General features: G+C 42.9%; 1 protein-coding gene across 2 annotated transcripts in view; it reads right to left on the bottom strand.

Annotated features, from left to right (window-relative positions):
* Positions 1-3,994: 3,994 nt before the first annotated feature.
* The window catches only part of ROR1 (receptor tyrosine kinase like orphan receptor 1), a 390,155-nt gene continuing 372,726 nt past the window's right edge, over positions 3,995-21,423 (bottom strand). For both annotated transcript variants that reach the window (XM_036444659.2, XM_036444658.2), the window contains one exon: positions 3,995-6,992. In XM_036444659.2, the coding sequence (XP_036300552.1) occupies positions 5,565-6,992 (1,428 nt within the window). In that variant the 3' untranslated portion in view covers positions 3,995-5,564. The remainder of the gene's footprint in view (positions 6,993-21,423) is intronic.

The raw sequence follows: 21,423 nt of genomic DNA on the forward strand, positions 1-21,423 counted from the left end.
AGGATGGAGCCTGATCTCCATCTATTTCTGAAGCAACTTCCAAGTGCCTCTAAGGCCAGGCAAGCTTGAGCATTAGTCTAGGGCTTTGTGCAGATGCTTCTGTTGATTTGGGTGTCTTCGAATTTACAACCAAGAACACTGAAAATTCCCTGAATTATCTTTAGTTCAGCATAAAATCTACCTTTTAAAAAATATATATATTTTATTGATTTTTTAGAGAAGGGAGAGGGATAGTCAGAAACATCTATGAGAGAGAAATATCGATCAGCTGCCTCTTGCAAACCCCCCAGTGGGGATGTGGCCGCAACCAAGGTACATGCCCCTGATTGGAACTGAACCTGGGACCCTTGAGTCTGCAGGCCGACACTCTATCCACTAAGCCAAACCGGTTAGCCCCGCCCCCCTTTTTTTAATGTAAGTAATGGCCCAGCTAATGTAGCTCAATGGTTGAACATCAGCCTATGACCCAGGAGGTTACAGTTTGATTCCTCATAAGGGTGTGTGCCTGGGTTGTGGGCTCGATCCCCCATGTGAGGCATGCAGGAGGTAGCCAATCAATGATTCTCTCTCATCACTCATGTTTCTATTACTCTGTCCCCCTTTCTCTCTGAAAGCAATATGTATTAAAAAATATTTATTTAAAAATGTAAGCAATGTCCCATCTAATTTTAAAGCAGAGTTTTTCTCCAAATGTAACCACTCATAAATAGAAATATTTACTAACCTGGTCACTTTGCTATGGAAAAGCATGTGTCAGGCCTGGTCAACAAATGTTCTAGTACTTGTATGTGAATAAGCGATTCAAAGGTGCTTAGGATTCAACTCGTCATAAATATGTCAGCAGACCTTCTCTGTGTGTCTCTATGTTTTTAAGTCTTCTCAGTCTAATTTCCCAGAGGATTCCATTGACCTAGAGAGCTTTGATAGCTTGTTAAGTCTTTCCTTCCTCTGAGTTAAGTGTCCTAATGCTCTGGTATTTATGGTAACAAACCTCAGGTGCTGTCATATTTTGCCTACAAAAGTTTTCCTTATGTGTGTGCTTTATTGCTCCTGCTCCTCTTATATATTGTACAATAGCATTTCCCCCTTAGCATTTGAACTATTGGTTGAAAAACAAAGCTATACATTAAGAGGTCTGAAATTGACTCTGGCACCTCCCTTATATCCCCCTTGCTGTCCTTCTTCAGAGCAACGAGAGGGTGTAAAGGCAATGGGGAGCACTGCCTGAGCAGAGGAGCACTCAGGGCCAGCCAAGGAGGACTGCTGGGCTGCAGCTGGCCAAGAATACAGTGGAACAAGCCACAGTGGAACAAGCCCATCCCTGCTGGGCCAGGTTGTCACAGAAAGCTCAGGGGAGTGGGAATGCCCCCTGGGAGCTGGGTCTTCCCTCCTCCTAAGGAAGACCAGCTTATCCTTGACCTTAATTTTGACAGGAGACAACAGAGGAGAGGTTTTTCAGTTATGTTGGCCATCAGTACAATGAGTGAAAAGAGGTACATTAAGAAACCAACACTTTTGAGCTTGTCCATATGAAGGAAAAATATTTTGGTGACTAATCCAAGAAAGTGGGTTTTAAGTGAACTGGACAAGGAATATATTCTGGACAAAGATTAGGTGCTGTTCATTTTCTATCCAAATGACCAACTGCAAAAAGTACAGAACCAATTGTCAAACAGTTGACACAAAGATTTTAGTGCTGCATTTGTGATTAAATAAACTTGATTTCTTTTTAAGGTAACTAAAGTGGCTAGAATGTTATTAAATGCATATATATATATATATACCTATGCCTTTAAATTAGGATGGTTCTGTGATTCTCAATACTAGAGGGCTTGCTAAAACACAAATTGCTAGGCCCCCAAATTTTCTGATTCAGTACTTTGAAGTGGAGCCTGAGAATCGGCATTGCTAACAAGCTCCAAGGTCTGCTTGTCTGAGGACCATACTTTGAGAACCTAGGGGATAGTTAAGGTTTGTAGTTCATAGAGCTACAAACTTTGAAGGTTTGCAGTTAATAGAGCTCCTCTCAAATCAGTATTTAGTGACTTGCAGTAGGCCTTATCTGAGGTGGTGCTGCGAGCTTGCAGATGAGTTGAAGGATTGAGACTGGTGGGAGGGAAGAGCCTCGACATAAGAAGACAATGGGAGAGAAAGGCAGATTGAGGGGTTCAAGTGAGAGGCAGAAATCCAACCTGACTTGGATCTCACTGTCATGTGAGTGATTGCTTTGCTGAGTTTGATCGCTGAAGTGGTAGACAGGAGCTGTACCTAAAACAGATGGATAAGGCCCTGAAGGTTTTATTGTAGTCCCTTCTGTATTAAAGAGAAGAAATGGACAAGTTCTTTGAACTTTCATAATGATACTCATTTTCCTTGACAGTGTGTATTCATGTCCAGATGGGAAACTTTTTCTTTTGGGCAAATAAAGTCATAAAGGTAAGCTGTGGCAATTGAACGGTCACATTTATTTTATTTTATCAATAGGGTTAGAATCTAAGTGGAACAGAGACGTACACAGCTTTTTCTTCTCCAGAGTCCTAAGACATGATTGTTGAAATCTAACTTCATCTGTAAGCATCAAGGCAGAAAAGAACGCAACTTTTAAATCCAATTTTTACATTCCATTGGTTGCAATTATTTAATATATTATTTTTATTTTAAAAATTAAAATTTTGCCATATGTAGGTGGAATAATATATGCTTATGAAACCATTGGGATTCCCCCTCCACCTATGGTCACTAGCAAAAGAATGCCCAAATGTATTTTTTAAGAGCCTGTTTTGAAAAATATTATTTCATTGAAACACTATAAATAGGAAATAAGATTCCGCTTTCTATGAAATATCAATTATTGGGAGAAATAGTGTGAAAATTCCCCAATACTTCCATGATAGCAATATTCAGGAAATAATATTTTATGGTAAACATTTTTAATAAACAGCAGCATAAAATAATCAGTGTTTAATATCATCTCTGGTGTGTGAAATACAAATGCATATATCCTCAATATAAAATAGTCTTTTTGTCATTACAATTCCATGCTTGTCTATTTTAAATGCCCATAATAACAAATCAAAGATTAAAGTAATACAGTGATTAAATGCATGCAGTGAAAATAAGAAAAGATATGGTAGGGCGAGATATCTGAATATTGCCACTATATATTTGAAGGAAATCTATTATTGAGTTAAAAACAAATACACAAAAGGAAACAAGGAAACAGATCAGATATAAAAATGCAAAGATATATTTTCACTTCTGTGATACAAACCATAAACAAGTTTTGTGCAAAAAAAGAAAAGATCTGAAAATAAAGTCATTTTACAAAAAAACATTGTCAACAAAGCAAGATATTTTTCAGTTTGTGAAAAAATACTATTTTAATACAAAAGGGACGGTGTTATGTAGTATCACAGTGCTATTATAAAATACATTATTACAAGTGGTTTTGAAATTTAGTTTGCTCACCTTAATGACTTCAGTAATTATAAAATGTTTAAAATAAATGTTATAGTTCTTTATAAAAAACTAACTTGAATTATTATTATTATTTTTTACCATAGCAATGTTTTTCCAGGGTAGGCATTTTACTGGCTCATGGAATGCTAATTTCCCTTTAAGGGACTCCTAGAAAAACTCAAGATTCACTGAAATTGTATTTACTTAAAATAAATATTCTTGGAAAACAATTGATTGTCGTATGATATACAAAATTGTGGTTTGAATCTTCATCATTAAACAGTTGCATAGCAACAAAAGGATACAAATATTCTCCTCTACCTAAAGTTAAGAAATGTAACTTCTGAGTCAGCTTATTTATGCCACAAAAATGTCTTAATTTATCTGAATAAATTTGGATATAGCCAATTGTTTAAGTTCACAGTACCTATAAGTCCATGTTTGTTTATTGGAAGATTCAGTGTTTGGAAAAACTGTAACATATCCTGGTAAACGTATTTCCTAGGTTTCTCATCATAATGGTATTTAAAAAAAAAAATTGAACATCAATGTGCTTCTAATTCTCTTACATTCTCCTCATCAGATATCTTTTCCAGGAATTACTCTATATCTGGAAAGTCTCTTTAAGAGTCTCTTTAGCTGTAAAATAAAATAAAAAAAAGACTTGGAGACATTGTTCTTAGAATAAAGGAGCTATTTTTTAACAAGAGAAAAATCAACCATAACATTCCTTTCTACATAGAACTTGAAACCCATCTATAGGAATTCTAAACATGGCAAAAGATGGCTAGCAGGTAAATGGCATGAGATGCACATTGGATACCGCCCTCTAACTAAGGCAAAAATAATCATGTTGCTCCTATTAGTTTAAAAAATTCAGTTCATGGTATCTTTGAAGTGAGAACTCAGTACTTGCTTTTAAAAAAAAACAAACCAACTGTAATATTTTACAAAATAGAATTCATAGTATTTGTCCTAATGCTCTGCCAACTAATCCTATGAATAAATTGTTGCAACTCTTGGTGCTGAGATAAAAAATGTGACTACTTCCAGATCAGGAAAAAATAAAAAATAAAAGTGAGAAACTTTAAATTATCTAGATATTGTATCATAGAGTTTCCTACTTCCCCAGAGTCCACTGAACAACTCAAAGACGGGAAGTTGCAAGCGTTGATGTGCTGATCTGCAGCCACACCTCTATTCGTCAATGTATTGGTCCAGGGAAACTCCCACAAGGCTGTCCCCATGGGAACCCTTGTTCCTCTCCCATGGATGCTGATCTAGGTCAAGGGGCAATTTTCCTGCCTGCCTCCTTTGGTGCCTCATTTCTAATGCAATAAAATAAACTATCACTATCAACCAATAATCAATTCCAACATCCACATCTAGCCTTCTTATCGTTGGATGCCATATATCATTTCAAGGGCTGTGTAAACTGTGGAAAAAGAAAATGTAGAAAAGGCCTTCATGATCAGCAGAGGAGATTCACAAAGAGCCACACTCTCTACACCTTCCCCCAAGAAGCCCCGCTGCGTAGAAGGCTTCCGGGGAACTTACACTTGTCTTATGGCTCATTTCCATCTGGGATTTCAGATTTGGCCTAAGGCTTCCTCATTGATTCTGAACATCACTTCCGTAAAAAAGATGCACAGAATTTAAACTGAACCAACATAATTCCTGAACATAGGTCCTGAAGAAAAGACAGCAGGTAGACAAATGCTACGGTATATACATTTTGGGGAGAGACCAGTCATGGTGACTGAAAGTGAAATACACAAAGCACCATTTGACTTTCCTTTTTGGTTTGATGCTTAATCGCAAGGGTCTTTCCCTCTTCGCTAGTTTGCAGGTTTCAGTACGTGGAATCCCAATGCCATGACACACATCCTGATGAGGCCTTCATCCCACAACGTTTCTTTCCAGCTGGTGTCTGCCCTGCTTGGTAAGACACAACTTAAACTTCACAGAAGGTACTTGTTGCAATATCTGCTGAATTGAGAACCTTACTTTAATAAAAACAAAAACAAAAAAAACATTTGAATATAAATCTTTTCTGGGACTTTCTAGTTTCTCCTGTGTACCACATTTACAACAAGCTGTGCATTTCATAATTCTGCAGAAATCATAGATTCGGTGTGTCCATGAATATTGGAGTCTCCTAGCAAAGATGGTTGCTTGGAGTCTATTTTGTAGGGTTTTTGAGATTTGTTGCCAAAAACGGTGATACCCATTCCACCGGGATGATTTGGAATTGACATGTGGGGCAGTAAAGGAATATTGGCTTCCTGATTGGATCCTGATGAGGGCAAGCTGGTCACGTGGCCCGTGCTCGTTGATCCACTGGCACTGCTTGGCGACCGGCTCTTGGGGGGTGGGCAGTGCTGAATCACTCTGGGAGGGCCTGCTGGCTGGAAGTGGGCAGCTGGAAATGCTGCATATCCAGGAGGTATTGGGTATCCATTGATGGGGATGAATCTCTGGTTCTGAGGTATTGGTGGGCCAATGAAACCAGCAATCTGGCCCTGTGGTGTAATACCCTGGCCTGGGAACATATAATTGGGATATCTGGGGTTACTGAGATTACTCACTGGGCTGGCACTAAGGGAGGTGGTCTGCGTGGTGGCATTTCCTCCAGAAGGAGTCGTGGAGCTGGTGTGACTGGAGAGTCCCTCCCAGGACCGAAGCCGGACGTGAATATCTTTAAATCTTGGTCTCCTAGAAGGAATCTCGTTCCAGCATTCTGTCATGAGGCTGTACATTCTGGGTGGGCAGTCTTCGGAGCAGGGTAACAGCTGACGTTTTCTCACCATTTCGATCACTTCCTGGTTACTAAATCCATAATAGGGCTGGAGTCCAAAGCTGAAAATCTCCCACAAGACGACCCCAAAAGACCAGATATCGGAATCAGAAGAGAATTTGCCATACAGAATGGCTTCGGGGGGCATCCAGCGAATGGGCAGCAAAGATTTGCTCTGCACCCTGTAGTAATCAGCGGAGTATATCTCTCTGGAAAGCCCGAGGTCTGAAATCTTTACGTGAAGCTGCTCTCCGATTAAAATATTGCGAGCTGCGAGGTCCTTGTGGACAAAGAAATGACTGGACAGATATTCCATGCCGGCTGCGATCTGAATGGCGATGTGCAGAAAATCTCCGTGATCCAGGCTGGATTTCACAGTCCCATCTTCATCACTGCTACAGCCAACATCAGAATGTGGGGACCGCATGATGAGGAACTCGTGGAGATCCCCCTGATTCATATACTCGAAAAGCATGCACACAGGTTGCTCCTGAGTGACAGCACCTAGAAGGCAGACAATATTGGGGTGGTGGAGTTCGGCCATCAGGGAGGCCTCCTGCTGAAAGTCTGTCCATTGCTGGGGGTTGTTATAGTCTTTTAAGGTCTTTATAGCAACCAACTGAGCATGGTCCATGCCTGGGAGATAGAGATGGCCCTTATAGATCTTTCCAAAGGCACATTCGCCCAATTCTTCCATAAAACGTACAGCAGAAAGTGGCAGTTCCTTAGCCTTGCTCTGCATGAAAGAAAGGAAAAGTGTGGTTTAAAACATCTTTTTAAAAAAAATATTTTCTTAAAATGATTTTTAGTCAGAAAGGAAGGGAGATGGAGAGAGAGATAGAAACATCAATGATGAGAGAGACACATTGATCGGCTGCCTCCTGCACACCCCCTACTGGGGATTGAGCTCACAACCCGGCATGTGCTATGACTGGGAATCAAATCCAGGACCTCTTGGTCCATGGGACGATGCTCAATCCACTGAGCCACACCAGCGGGCTAAAACACGTCTTAAGGCACCTTCTTGGCACCTGGAAAGAGTGGGTGGAACATAGAAAGGTTCTATAAATTAGATTAAATCATTGTAGGCCTATACATTTTAAATGGTTGGTTGTAACCTAGGGGAGCTGTCATTGGCAGCTTTCTGTCCATCACTCCCCAACTCACCCTTCTCCACCCCTTGCTCCAACAATGGTTGCCTAGTGATTTGTCACTCTACCTGTGGTTTTGGAACAGCAACATCAGCATCACTGGAAGTTTCCTACACATGAGGACTCCGGGGCCCAGCTCTGACCTACTGAATGAGAATATGCTTTCCCAGGCCCCATGCATGTCAGTGAACATCAGAGTAGAGAAACACTGCTGCAGACGATACAGCCTTAATGCTTAGCCTGGCACTGGGAGTGTCTGTGATTTGGCTCTCACCTGCCTACCCTTGCTACTCCTCTCTGTGACAGCATCACTGTAGTTAAATAGGTTTCCTTGTTCTCCACCCTAAACCACCGTGACTGTCCCGCGGTGGTGCTCACCGTAGAGGTGGGGAGGCTTGGGATGTGCCCCCTCTGCTTATTGAAGCTTTGCCTCATCTGAAGTGCTCCTTGACCACTACGGTCTTGGCCTCTGGAGTCCTTTGGCTTTATGGTCTGAATGCCCCTCCGTGCAAGGAGCAGGGTGGTGGCTGGTTACATGCATGACCTCTACAGCCAGCCAATCAGATTTGAATCCTGCAATCTCCACTTACCAGCTGTGTGACCCCGGGTATAATACTGAACCGCCTCATACCTCAATTCCTTTGTCTGTAAAATTAGATGATAATACTTGGTACAATTTACTTATCTTGTAGGATTCTCTCAAACTTTTAATTTAATGTTAACATTTGTAAAGTACTCAGCATGCTGTCTGACATGTGGTAAATGCTACTTAACTTTGACTATTATCACTTGCTGTTTTGTCTTAATCAGATTTCAATGTCTTGCATTTCCCTTCATACCAATTGATATTCCTACGGCTTTGCAAGTGGGCTGTTGACTGACTGCCCTTAACACAGACGGGGAAAGCATGTGCCTCACAATAAAAATAAGTATTAAACGGTGACATTTGATCTTGGCAGTAAATGTCGACCAGATCCTGTGTTTTCCCTATTTTTAAAAATTCACCTCAAATCTAGCCTGACATTTATTCTAATTTGTTAGGGAAGAAGTCATAAAAGCAATGCATTTGTACATAAACGGATTTTTGAAATAATCCCTGTACCTTAAATCTTTATTTTTGGGGAAAAGAATGCTGCTCTGAGGATCCCAATTGGAGCTGACAATGCTGCAAATCCATCTGGAATGCAGAGCTCTCCACACGGAGTTTAAAACAACAGTTTGTAAAATTAAGTAAAAAAAGAAACCTTCTCTAATCCAAATTCTACTAATTTAGAATTCATGCTGATTGGATCTGTTCTAGGCTGACATTTTCCAGGGCAAAAAATGCCCTCTAACCTAATTATAAGTGTAAATAGACTTCCAGCAAAACACCCAGTTAGAAGGACAAAATGGAATTGAGGGTTTCAAAACATTAATTCTTCTCTGCAAATCTAAAATAATAAAAGCATAATATGCTAATTAGACCAGACGTCCTGCCAGATGACCTTCCAGATGAAATGGGCTGCGAGGGAAACTGGGGGCCAGAGGGAAGCCGGTGCTGGCAGCCAGGGGAAGGAAGGCCTACTCTTGCATGGATTTCGTGCATTGGCCTCTAGTATTATAATAAATAGGTCTCATTTATTTGTTCAAGCAGAGTTTATGGGATTTGTATTTGAAAATGTCTAATAGGAAAGTTAGTTCTGCTGAAACTAATAGTAATGCATTGCTTAGATATTCAGTAAATTAAAGCTTATTAATCTATTTGTTCATTATAGTATTGTTTGTAATGGCAAAAGGTTAAAACAACTTCAATGTTTACCTAGAGGAGAAATCCAATTGATTATGGTGGAGCCAGTAAACAAAATATTATATAGGACAAATTAGGACTCTTTCTATGTACTGATATGGAGAGATCTCCAAAATCCTATTGCTGAGTTAAAAATAAAAAGCAAAACCCAGCCAGTGTTGCTCAGTTGGTTGAGTGCTGTCACATGGACAAGAGGTTGCTAATTGGATTCCCCATCAGGGCAGATGCCTGGGTTACTGGCTTAATCCCCAGTAGGGGGCGTGCAGGAGGCAGCCAATTGATGTTTCTTCATCTCCCTCTCCTTTCCTCTCTCTGAAATAAAATAAAACATATTTTAAAATAAAAAGTAAAAAACAAACAAACCACATAGTAATACTGTATTCTGCTTTTGTGAGAAAGAAGAGAAGATAAAGAATATATTCATGTTTCTTTGCATAAAGAAATGATGCTCAGGAAACAACAGTGGCTACTGGGAGGGCACAGAGGTGAGAACTAGGAGGAGGGGACTGGGTGGAAGGTTATTTTTTTTTTACTTCATGCCTTTTTATTATTTTAAAGTTTTAAACCAGGCAAATATATTACCAATCCAAAAAGTATGTAATTATGACCAATCTTTCCATCAGATTGAATCAGATAATTTATTCTGCAATCACAGGCCCACCCACTATTTTCCATTTTGCTTATAGGGCCTGGATTTTTGCGGGTGCTATGGAGTTCCTTTGGGAGAACAGCATTTGGCGGATGGGAAAAGGAACCCACAGAACCAACCCTACTTTTTTCTCTTGTTGTACTCAGATGATTTTGCTTTTGTGACAAGGCTAAGCCAAAGTGGTTTTTTTCCTGCAGGACATTAAGATTGAGATTTCCATCAGAATGTTTTCTAATGACGCAACTGAATCCAATTTATGGGAAGGTCCCTTGAATGGCATAGAAGGTGTTCCTTTTTTATATACAAACAGGGTCCTCTGGCTTTTGGTGATAGAGAAGAACAAGGGACTGAGTAATACACGTCTTCTGAGGGAAAATGGGAATTTGGAACTAAACCCAAGGAATAGTAGACTGATATAATGAGGAATTAGAACTCCTCATCCCTCCTCCTGCCCCTGATGAAGTGAACCTGTAAGCAGTGTGGTGTAATTCAACCCACATGACTTGGGACTCATACAAATTGGCACCAGCCAGACGCGTGGTCCCTGGGGATTCATGAGGAAAAAGCCTGCCCACAGTCCCCTACACCCAGGTGGCAAATGAGCCAGGTGAAGAAAGAGGCTTTCACGATTATTGAGACTTTGCAGGACCCAAAAAAGCTGCACTCCAGTATGCAAAGCCTTCTGCTTTGGGCCCTGCCATTCTGTCTGACACCACAGACAGAATCCCCGTGGGCCTTGGCCTGTCTCTGAAGGCTCCGCCTTGGGGCCTGACACCTTCGGGGCTGTGAGGCCAGCCTTCAGTGTGTGGCCACTCAGTGGAGTTAAAGCGGTTCCACCTCCCTGTTCAGACACACACAAGAGTCCATTTCAACCCATAGTGTGTCTTGCCATCTCTTACCAGTACCTGGTGGGTCACCGAGCACAGGGTGTCAGCTCTGCTCCAGCCTCAAACAGGGAGGGGGAGGGGTTTGCCGGAGCTGGTCAGAGCCACATTTGGGGGAGTGCTTTGGAAAGAAGCATAGAAAGCACCGAACATGGCAGATTTCACAGAATCTTCCCTGCAAACACCTGTGCTGCAGCTAGCATGGACGTGCCCAGAGAAAGCCGGTGCGGGGCTGGGTTCCAGGGGAATAATTTACACAGTGATTTGCATTTTTTAAATGCTCAAGTTACTTGGTACAAATGAGTCTTAAGTACAGACTCATTTTCAAATTTCACATAAATCCTGAACTAGTTAAAAAATCATAAAAAGCCCTTAAAGAAGCAGCCAGTGGATGTACGGTAACGGCAGGAAATTAGCTGTATTGTTGGGGAACAGATGGTTTACATTATACAAACCCCTTAGGCTAAACTTGTTTAGGTCTGGCATATTGTAAATTATATTTTAGTAATGAAAGTGAAATGACCTCTGCTTGACCTCCGGTGGGGTTTGTCTGTTTGAACCAATGTAGTGGAAAACTATGAAAGAAAATGAAGTCATAAAGTTTTGGCAGTTCAATTTTGGCTCATTTCAAGTTAAGGGGTTATAAATCTGTTTAGTTTCTGTTTGACAAGTATTTGTCATACAGGGATGTACAAAATGTAAAGAAGTGTAAAATACACACGAGGCATTGTGCCAAAGTAAACCCAGTACAAAGGGAGACTGGAATGAATAGGGTCCCAGGCTCCTATCTCTTTATCACTCCTTCCATTAGTTGAATGACAAGATGGGCTCGGTTTATTATACGCTGTAAGGCAATTAAGTACCTTAAAACTGAAACAGGCTTTCAGTTTAAATGTTAACATTTTTACTTCTCAAAAGTAAACACACATCCTGCCCCAGTGCGCTTTTAAAAATTATATAATTTGGAGGCGGGGGGTGGGGGGAAGAGAAAAATCAAAGCTGATGTAGAAGTTGATACGTTCTTCTCCAGTCAGATGGTGCCTCCTCCCTCAGACATTTCTGAAGGGCAACTGTGGGGAGAAAGATCCCTGGGGAGGCGAGTCACTTAGAGGTGAGTCAGATGCGAGTATGACAGGACTTGTCTCCATGGCTGATGTTGGTGGCTTCTTCCACCTGAGTGCTGAATACAAAGTGGGGTCATGGGAACCTTCTAGATCACATGTGTCAAACACAAGGCCCGCGGGCCAAATCTGTCCCGCCAGGCCTTGCAATGTGGCCCGCACCGCGCTGTCATCACTGCACTCCGCTGCGTTTCCATCACAATGACAGTTTATGACTGTTCAGTAAACCATTCGGCCCGCGATTTAGGCTGGATTTTAGATTTTGGCCCCTTCTCTGATTGAGTTCGACACCCCTATTCTAGATACAGGGACCTGAGATAGGGAAGCAATGGGTCATGAGGTAGGATTTAAAAAATTCCAGTTCTGTAGGTGGCAGGTGGCTGAGGAGGATGGACTCAATGATTTTATCTCTTCCCGCCTTTGGGAGTGACACCTTAGGTGCTAATACATTTGAAACGACTCCTCTGGGTGACAGGGCTTACTACTTAACCTTCCATTTCCTGCTTCCCCCATCTGAGTGATTATCACAGGAAACGAGGTGAGGATTGTGGGAGAGCCACCTACATTTGTGTGCAGCAAGGGTGCCCTCTGTGACTTTTGGCCTCTAACCTGAACAAGGTTGGAATGCTCTACTCTTGAGTTCAACTTGAAGCAGACACGCAGATAAAAAGCAGAGCTACATCCTCCAGGACAGGAAGGTGGCTCCAATAGCAAGAGGTGAAAAAGAAATGAAGTTCATGCTCATGCAACCCACCCTGGCCCCTCCAGGTCCTGTGCTGGTTCCTTTCCTATTCCCGGATGCCCCAAGACTGCTGCCTTTTTACAAATCTTTCTTGCTCTACGTTTGCCTATACTACTAGCTGGACACAAGTTCTATAGGAGAGCAGGTTCCACATGGTAGCTCCTCAGACCCCTCAGGAACAATGAAGCGGATCCAGGCCCTACTGAGATCAGAGAGGTATTTTGGATACCAGGAGGACACTCCTGGGTCCCTTTCCTCTTTGGAAGCACAGTGGGGATGTGCCTACAACCAAGGCACATGCCCTTGACCAGAATCAAACCTGGGACCTTTCAGTCCACAAGCTGATGCTCTCTATCCACTGACATATGGGTTTATATTCTGCATGGCTACTGTCTTAGCAAGAGTTTTCTCTGAGATCGGTACTGCTTGGGGATTTACTTGCTCTGTGAATCTAAAGTACTGATCAGTATCCTCTACATCAGAGCAGGTATTGGAACTCCCTTGGTGTGGGTGTGTGGGAGGGGGTGGGAGGCGCTTGTTAAAACACAGTGGTAGGCCCCACTCCCAGAGTTTCTGATTCTGCAGGTCAGAGAGTGTGCATTTCTGACAAGTTCCCAGGGGTGAGGATGACCCCACATGGAGGCTTCACTTGGAGAATCACTGATGTATGTGACTGCACCTGTCTGTGGACCAGACAATGGCTCTGTGATCTGGGTGCCTGCTCCTTGCCTGAGGAATAACCACAGTGTGTCTGAAGAACCTGGCTGAGGAACTCTGACTGACACAACACAGAGAACATAATACTCTGCTTCAGAAGATGCTTTGGAAATGCCAGCTGGGGAAAAATGTAGGGCCCATTGACTAGTATTTACTAGGTTTATATTGGCATGGCTACTGTCTTAGCAAGAGTCATTGAAATGTAAGTCACTCTATAGCTTGGGCCATGGCATGAGTTTATTATCTTCTCGTGTGCAGCCACTTCTTGTGTGGGATATATTTTAATAGCTGTTTGTAAATACCAGTCAGCTGATACTGTAAATGCTATATACCAAAAGTGTATCCATACAGAATAGTACATTAGCCATGCAAGAACCTCGTAGACAGGATGCAGCTCCTTTCCTAGAGGCTTGCATCTGAGGTGGATACTTGGTAGCATGTGTTGAATACCAGCCATGTGCAAGACACAGATCATAATAATAGATGTGATTTTTTTTTTGGGGGGGGTGTTTATGTGCTATGCTCCGAGTACTTTATGCATAGTAACTCATTTCATCCTTACAGCAACTCCATGAAATTGGTCACTGTGACTATAACCCCTATTTTACAGACGGAGAACCTGAGGATCAGAGCAGTTAAGTGATCCCAGAATTCCTAGGTTGTAAATTCGAATTCCAGAGTCTCTTCTGAATTGACTACACTACAGTCCCTTGTCTGCTCTCCAGGTGCTTAATGCATCAATTCACTTAATGCGTTGTGATGAAGATTACAACCCTATGACATTGACACTATGACTTCTCCATTTTATGGGTCAAAGAAAAAAAAAAAATCAAGGCATTCCTTGGTTAAGTAGCTTGCTTAAAATAGTTCCACTGCTTCCTAACCGGTTTGGCTCAGTGGATAGAGTGTCAGTCTGCGAACTGAAAGGTCTCAGGTTCGATTCTGGTCAAGGGCATGTACGTTGGTTGGCAGGCACATCCCCGGGATCGATGTTTCTAACTCTCTATCCCTCTCCCTTCCTCTCTGTAAAAAAAAATCAATAAAATATATTTAAAAATAGCTCCACTGTTAAGTGGTGATGTCAAGACTCAAATCCAGCTCAGCAGGTATGGCTCAGTGGTTGAATGTTGACCCACGAACCAGGAGGTCATGGTTCAATTTTGGTCAGGCTTCAGGCTCTATCTCCAGAAGGGGATGTGCAGGAGGCAGCAGTTCAATGATTCTCTCTCATCATTGATAACTCTCTCTCTCTCTCCCTCTCCCTTCCTCTCAGAATTCAACAAAATATATTTTTAAAAAGAGACTCAACTCCAAGCATGTCCGACTCCAAAATTGGCATATTTTTTTGGGAAGAAGTGGAAATTTTCATTCAACCCTGAAAGGGGTCCATAATTTAAAAAAGCATGAAGCCCGCTGGTGTAGAAGTGGAATGTCTATGAGCAATTGCTCTCTGGCCCTTGATGATCTAGACCTCACTCTAGATCCTCCACTGTCTCTAGAGGTTGTCTGGGATAAGTGAGCTGAACTTTTCAACAGCAGCCTTTGCCTGAATTGGGCACAAGAGCCCTAGAAAGCATATGAAATTGAGGGTTTTATTTATTTATTTTTTATTTTTTTTAGTATCTGAATTTGGCTGTTGACAGGAATCTGTTTTACTCCAAAGCCGATTCTCCTTTCTCGTGCATTTTACTGGTTCTTAGGTAAACAGTGTTCGAATTGTGAAACAATCGACTCCACTCATAAATGGAAATGATTACATTTTACAAGCTTAAAGGCCACAACCATTTTGTTTTAGGAGGTTATGGACATTTTCAAAGACTGCAGTCGCACTAAGTGCCTCTTGGCTTATGCAAGCAGATTCTAGAGGGAGTTTCAATCAATCGTTTGCCACATTTGCTCAGAGTTCAGCGGCGCTTCTCTGGAAGTGATTTAACATCAGAAACAGTTCTCTTCTCGGTAACGTAGCTTTCTCATAGTTGGCTTGAATGTCTGGTGGCCACCAGGGCTGGTTCTGTGGTGGAGTTACTTTGTAATGTCAACGGGAGAGATGCCAGTAATTTTAATGTCCGCTGCAGCCACCACGGGCCTGCTGTGGGCCTATGTGTCTCAGTCAGCCCCCAAGCTAAAGCAATCGGGTGAAATGCTCAAGAAGCACTGGAGCTCTGGACCTGGGCCAGCCTGGGTTCAAGTCTTGGCTCTATCATTTACTAGCTCTGTGACGTTGAGCAAACTCTTAAGTTTCAAGCCTCAGTTTCCTCACCCTATAACTCAGGCTTAAATCAGTACCTACTTCCTAGGGTTATTATAAAGATTCTGTTGAGATAATGGATGTGAAGTTCTTCAGCTTATTCCTAAGACCGGTTCGTAACATAGCTATGGGTAATACTCTCCCATCTCTCACTACCACACCTCTCCACCCCGATGGATTTTATCCAGGGTGTGAACTGGGTGTTGGACAGTGGATTGATGCTAACTGGATGGGCATGAGGAACACCCTGTGTGCTTCCCTTCCTTCTGTCCTCACCCCCATGAATGCTGTGGGTTGTGGTGCCTGCAGCTTCCCCCTCCACCCACGTGACCCTGCTCACAGTGTTTGGTAGTTGATTAAAAAGTTTGTGGTGGTTCATATGATTGCATTAACAAAAGTAAAAGTAACTTCTAGCTGTTGAGTACTTGTGAGGTGTCAAACACACTCCCTTGAAGTGCCAAAAACATCCCTTGTAGAGCAGATTGGTGGTTGCCTGAGGGGGGTGGGGAGGAGAGTCAGTAAAATGGGTGAAGGGAGTCAAAAGGTACACACTTCCAATTATAAAATAAATAAGCCTAGGGGAGGTAATGTACAGCACGGAGACTATCATTAATAATACCGGACTGTATATTTGAAAGTGGCTAAGAGAGTAAATCTTACATGTTCTCATCACAAGAAAGTAAACTTTTGTTACTATGTATGGTGAGGAATGCTCACTAGACTTGGGGTGATCATTTGACAATATGAACAAATATTGAATCGTGCTGTTTACACCTGAAACTAATATAATGCTGTATGTCAATTATATTTCAATACAAAGTTTTAAAATGATCTCTTTTAAGTACTATTTTTATCCTTGCTTTACAAGTAAGAACAAAAAGGTTCAAGGTACTCGCTTAAGATCTCATAGCCAGTAAACGACGGAGCCAATACTTGTGATCATATCTCTCTGCCTCTACACGCTTGCTCTTTGAAGTATGTCATACTACCTTCCAGAAAGAGACTAAGAGAAAAATGTGGCTGCAAAGGTAAGTCAGGGCCAGAAAGCCTGGACTCTTGGGTGCTGGGAGAAACAATTTTATAACTTGAGATTGGTCCTTCCCGAATCATTATCTGAGTGGGAGCTCTAATGATGCCAGGGATGAAATCAGCACGAGACAGAGAGAAAGAAAAAGAGGACTGGCAAACATTAGAGGATGCTCCCATTTAGGGAATTATGGGGAGAACCAGGGAAGAAAACAGGAGGAGATAGGAGGAAAGCCAAGAGAAAAAGTATTTCAAGATGGTGGTTCAGAGTATCAAATGCTCCAGAGGAATGAAAGAGGATGAAGCCTGGAAAAGGTCACTGGATGGAATTACATCACTGGAGATTCCAGGGAGGTCCCTGTCAAAAGGATGATGAGTTCAGAGGCCTGGGAGACAACGGCTTTTAGGGAGTAAGTGGAGAAGTTGCTGAGGACATTTCAGTGCCAAGTGTGGTGACATCGGGTAAGGCCAGGGATTCCCAGGGGGTAGCAGAACACAGTAGGCTTTTTAGGTGGAAGGAAGCATCTTGCTGGCGAAAAGGACAGGCCTGGAGAATATATAATCATGAGTCAGTACATTCAGCAACTACCCAGGCTGGAAAGGAGGAGGAGAGATGAATTGCCTTTGGAAGTGAAGACACAGAGACGCTGGCTAGGGATGAGGTTAGGCTGAGAAATAAAATACAGCTACCAGCTTCAGAAAGCTAGGGAACTCCAGCTTTCTCCCCTCATGTCAGCCAGTGTTCCTCACGTCAGCCAGACACTGCAGGCGTTTGACCCACAGGCCAGCTCAGGCTTTGGCTGTAGCCCTCCCCCAACCCCACGCTTCTTTGCCCCTCATTTTCAATCTCCTCCCTCCATCCCTTCATCTCTCTGTGAGCCTACATCCCAGGCAGGTGAGTCACAGAGGGAAGGACAGGACAGGGTTCAGGCGCTGCCCCTTCCTGACTCTTAGGGGAGCGTGTCCCACAGTTTTTCTCCCTTAAAATCACCGTTAGTCACTGCACTGTTTTTCAGTCACGTGACAGTTCCAGTGAGAGAAAGGGAGGGAGGGTCCAGGGAGAGAAAGAAATTAGGGAGAAGTGAAGTTAGGGCTTACAGACTTCTCAGAGATGGCTCACTTTCCATCATTCTTTTAAAGAGCACCTAGTCAGCCCGGCAGATGTGGCTCAGTGGTTGAGTGTCTACCACTAGGAGGTCATGGTTCATTTCCCGGTCAGGCTCAATCCCCAGTGAGGGGCATGCAGGAGGCAGTGATCAATGGTTCTCTGTCATCATTGATGTTTCTCTCTCTTTTTAAATTAAAAAAAAGCACCCAGTCAGACTGTAAAACTGTAATGCCTCCTTAGTTCATGCATTGCTGTAGTACTCATCAGGGGATTTTAAAGATGGAAAAGGTAAGCGGTTATCTAATCCCACCCAATGGCTTGAAATCTCTGGCTGAACAAGAGAAAACAAAAATAAACAAAAACTTAAAATAACATGAACACAACCTGCCACTTCTCTGAGCAGCAGAGCCCACCGACACTCAGCGAGGCTTCTCAAGGCTGCAGGGCAGCTGGAGGTCAAGCCAGGGAGAGCCTCTCCATTTCCCACCGGTTCTAGGTTCCGAGTGAAGATGCCTCTCTGGACAGGCCACTGGCTTTCTTCCCCCGCAGATCCAAAGGAAACTCGGCCCCATCAAACGTTTTAAGCATCCACCTCTCTGGGGACTCACGCCGGGTCCTGTCAGCCAGTCTGTCTGCAGAGGCCTACTGTCCCCGCTGAGGGCATGGATTCCTCATCTCCCAGAGGAACCTCTCCTAATCCAAACACTCAGGCGGATAGTAGCAGCTCAGCAAGTGCAGAAAGATGGAAACAGATAGTGTGAACCCTGAAGCGCACACTCACGTGGATAAATAAGGAGGAGAAATAAGAAATGAGGTCCGCTTCCGTCCCTCCTTCCTTTTTCATCCCAGCCGGCAAATATCCTTTTGATTTTATGCTGGAAGGTGTTTGTTTTCAGGATGTTTTCCTCCTCCATTTTTTATGCGTGTCCCTTTCTTTTCGATTTTATAGGTACATGGAATATTTATGTGTCAGTGACCTTTGAAAGCAGCTTCAGAGATTGGCTGTTTACACTTAGGAATTTTCTTTAAGGTCTACAAAGCCCTTTGTGCTTTTTCCAGGAAAGGCACTCCATAAGAACCAAAACAAACAACTGCACAACTCACATCTGATTGGAGCCAAGTCTCTTAGGAGAGTAAGGAAAAAATGTTTGCATTTGTCTCTTCTTCCCTCCACCATCCCCACTCCCCCACCCCAACCCAACCCAGTCAAATCTGCTTGAGTTGTTGCTGCTTCCAGTCAGGTTCAGAATTGCTTGTGAGATGTTTATGGCTACATTGGAAGCCTCGAGTTGGAAAACATCTTGACACTGGGAGATTTTGCAAGGAACAATTTAAAAATGGTCCCAAAATGATGAAAACAGTACTCACGTTGCCAAGTCTTTGGGAAAATGTATCCCAGGAAATTTTACATTTGTCTCTATGACCATGGAGGATAGGGGGCTATTTTTGCTCTGGCCAAATTCCACATGACAGACTCTACCATTGAGGCTTACAACTGTTATTCGGGCCTCTAAAGGATTTGTCACAAATGGGGTGATGCCTGTGGTTAGTGTTCATTCAGAACTGACCAAATGGAATCCTACTTAGTTGTTTGCCTGGCCTCCCACTCCCTCTTCCCAGTATCATTTGTTCTGCAAAAACGTTTTTATGGGTTCAGGCAAGTGGAAGGGCTTTGCCTGGAGTTGAAAAATCCTATATTCACATTTTGTTTCTTTTCATTATGAGCTCTTTGACCTTGGGCAAGTTAATCAGTTTGAGTCTTGCTTATTCTGCTTGTACAAGAGTGATAATAATTCCTATCTATAATAATAAAAGTATAATATGCTAATTAAACCGGACAACTGAACTACCTTCCGGATGTCATTCTGAACATCCTTCCAGATGAAGCTGCCGCGTCGGGGACCAAGGCAGAGATGGTTAGGGGCAATCAGGCAGGCAGGTGAGTGGTTAGGGGTGATCAGGCAGGCAGGCAGTTGAGCAGTTAGGAGCCAGCAGACCCAGATTGAGAGAGGGATGTCCGACTGCCAGTTGGCCCAATCCCACAGGTCGAACATCCTAAATCAGCAGTCAAACATCCTCCAAGGAGTCCTGGATTGCAAGAGGGGGTGCAGGCTGGGCTGAGGGACCCTCTCCCCCACCACCCCTGAGCACAAATTTCATGCACTGGGCCTGTAGTCTACAATAATAAAAGGGTAATATGCTAATTAGACTATCGATAGATGTCTTCCAGACGTCATTTTGGACATCCTCCTGACGAAACTGGAGCCAGAGGGAAGCTAGCCCGAGTCTCAGGTATCTGCTGGCAGCTGGAGGAAGCCAGCCCAGGTCCCGGGTGTCTGTTGGTGGCTGGAGGAGGGAAGCCCAGGTCCTGGGCGCTGGAGGGAAGCAGGTCCTGGCAGCCAGGGGAAGGAAAACCTACTCTTGCATACATTTTCGTGATTGGGCCTCTAGTCTTGTATAATAGATGCGAGATAACAAGGGGAAAAGTTCCTGGTATAGTTCTGGACAATTCTATCAATCAACAAATAGTAACTTTCTCTATGCCATTAAGCTCTCTGAGATCTTTATGTGAAAGACTTCATAAAGCCAAAACACTGTGCCTTTTGGAGATCATGTGTTGCAAAAGCAACATTAATTGAGTTGTAGATGGAGGCTGATCAATAAGATGGATAATTCTCCCAAATGGAAATGACTTTCCCCCTGGCTCCTGCCACAGCAACGAGGAGCCCACCTCTCCAGGGTGGTGGCTGCACAGTGAATGCTGTAACCAGACTGGGTCTCTCTCCCACTCCAAGTTCTGGTGTCTCTAAGGCTCCTTAACATTTAATAACAGACATGATAGGAATCTATAGATTCCCATAGAACTAAGATTATTGCCCTAGAATTTTGAAGTCATGATATGTACAAGAGGTCAACTCGGTGATACATCATGAATCTATAATATTAACCCCAGTATTTTCTTCTACTACCTTCACAAAGATTAAGTGGAAGGTTTCATAACATGTAGTAGAGGCCTGATCTAGAAATTCATACAAGAGTAGGCCTTCACACCCCCAGGGGTTGCCTCAATCCCTCCCTTGCAGCCGCGGCAGCTGCCTCGATCTTACGGCTGCAGGACTGGCTTCATCTAGAAGGTTGTCCGGAAGGACATCTGAAACCACTGTTCAGTCAATTTGCACATTATGCTTTTATTATTATAGATGATGTATGTAAGTCGGCTAGCAAGCAGGTGGGATGTCAAAGGAGATGAACCTCCATCACACCTGTCCTCCAAGCCACTTAGTGAACTCTGGTTCTGGGGTCTGTGTTTTTTGTGTCTTCCCTTCTTCCCCCTGCCCCATGGTAAAAATTCACACTTAAGAGAGCAGTGGTTTTGTTTGGGAAAGAACACTTAAAATGAATTTTTAGAATTAAAAAATCCTCAAGACCTTACCAACACATATGACTGTACAGTACAATACAAACGTTAAGACCCTTTAAGTTAAAAAATCCAATTGCAAAGCAAAATCAAATCAAATGAGGGCTGTGTGCCAGTCACAATTATGCTACTCCACTTATTGTGCAAAAGGGTTAGTTACGTGAGTGTGAAGTGTGAAGATGTTTTCCCCTAAAGCTTTGTTAGAAGTGACGTAGCTTCTGTTCACGAGGGTCCTAAAAATACAATAATATGACCTCCAACCCACAGAGGAGATAAATATTTGCCAAACGAACGAATGAATGAATGTTCCTTTGGAG

The sequence above is a fragment of the Pipistrellus kuhlii genome, unplaced genomic scaffold, assembly GCF_014108245.1.
Source record: "Pipistrellus kuhlii isolate mPipKuh1 unplaced genomic scaffold, mPipKuh1.p scaffold_m20_p_2, whole genome shotgun sequence".
Classification (NCBI taxonomy): domain Eukaryota; kingdom Metazoa; phylum Chordata; class Mammalia; order Chiroptera; family Vespertilionidae; genus Pipistrellus; species Pipistrellus kuhlii.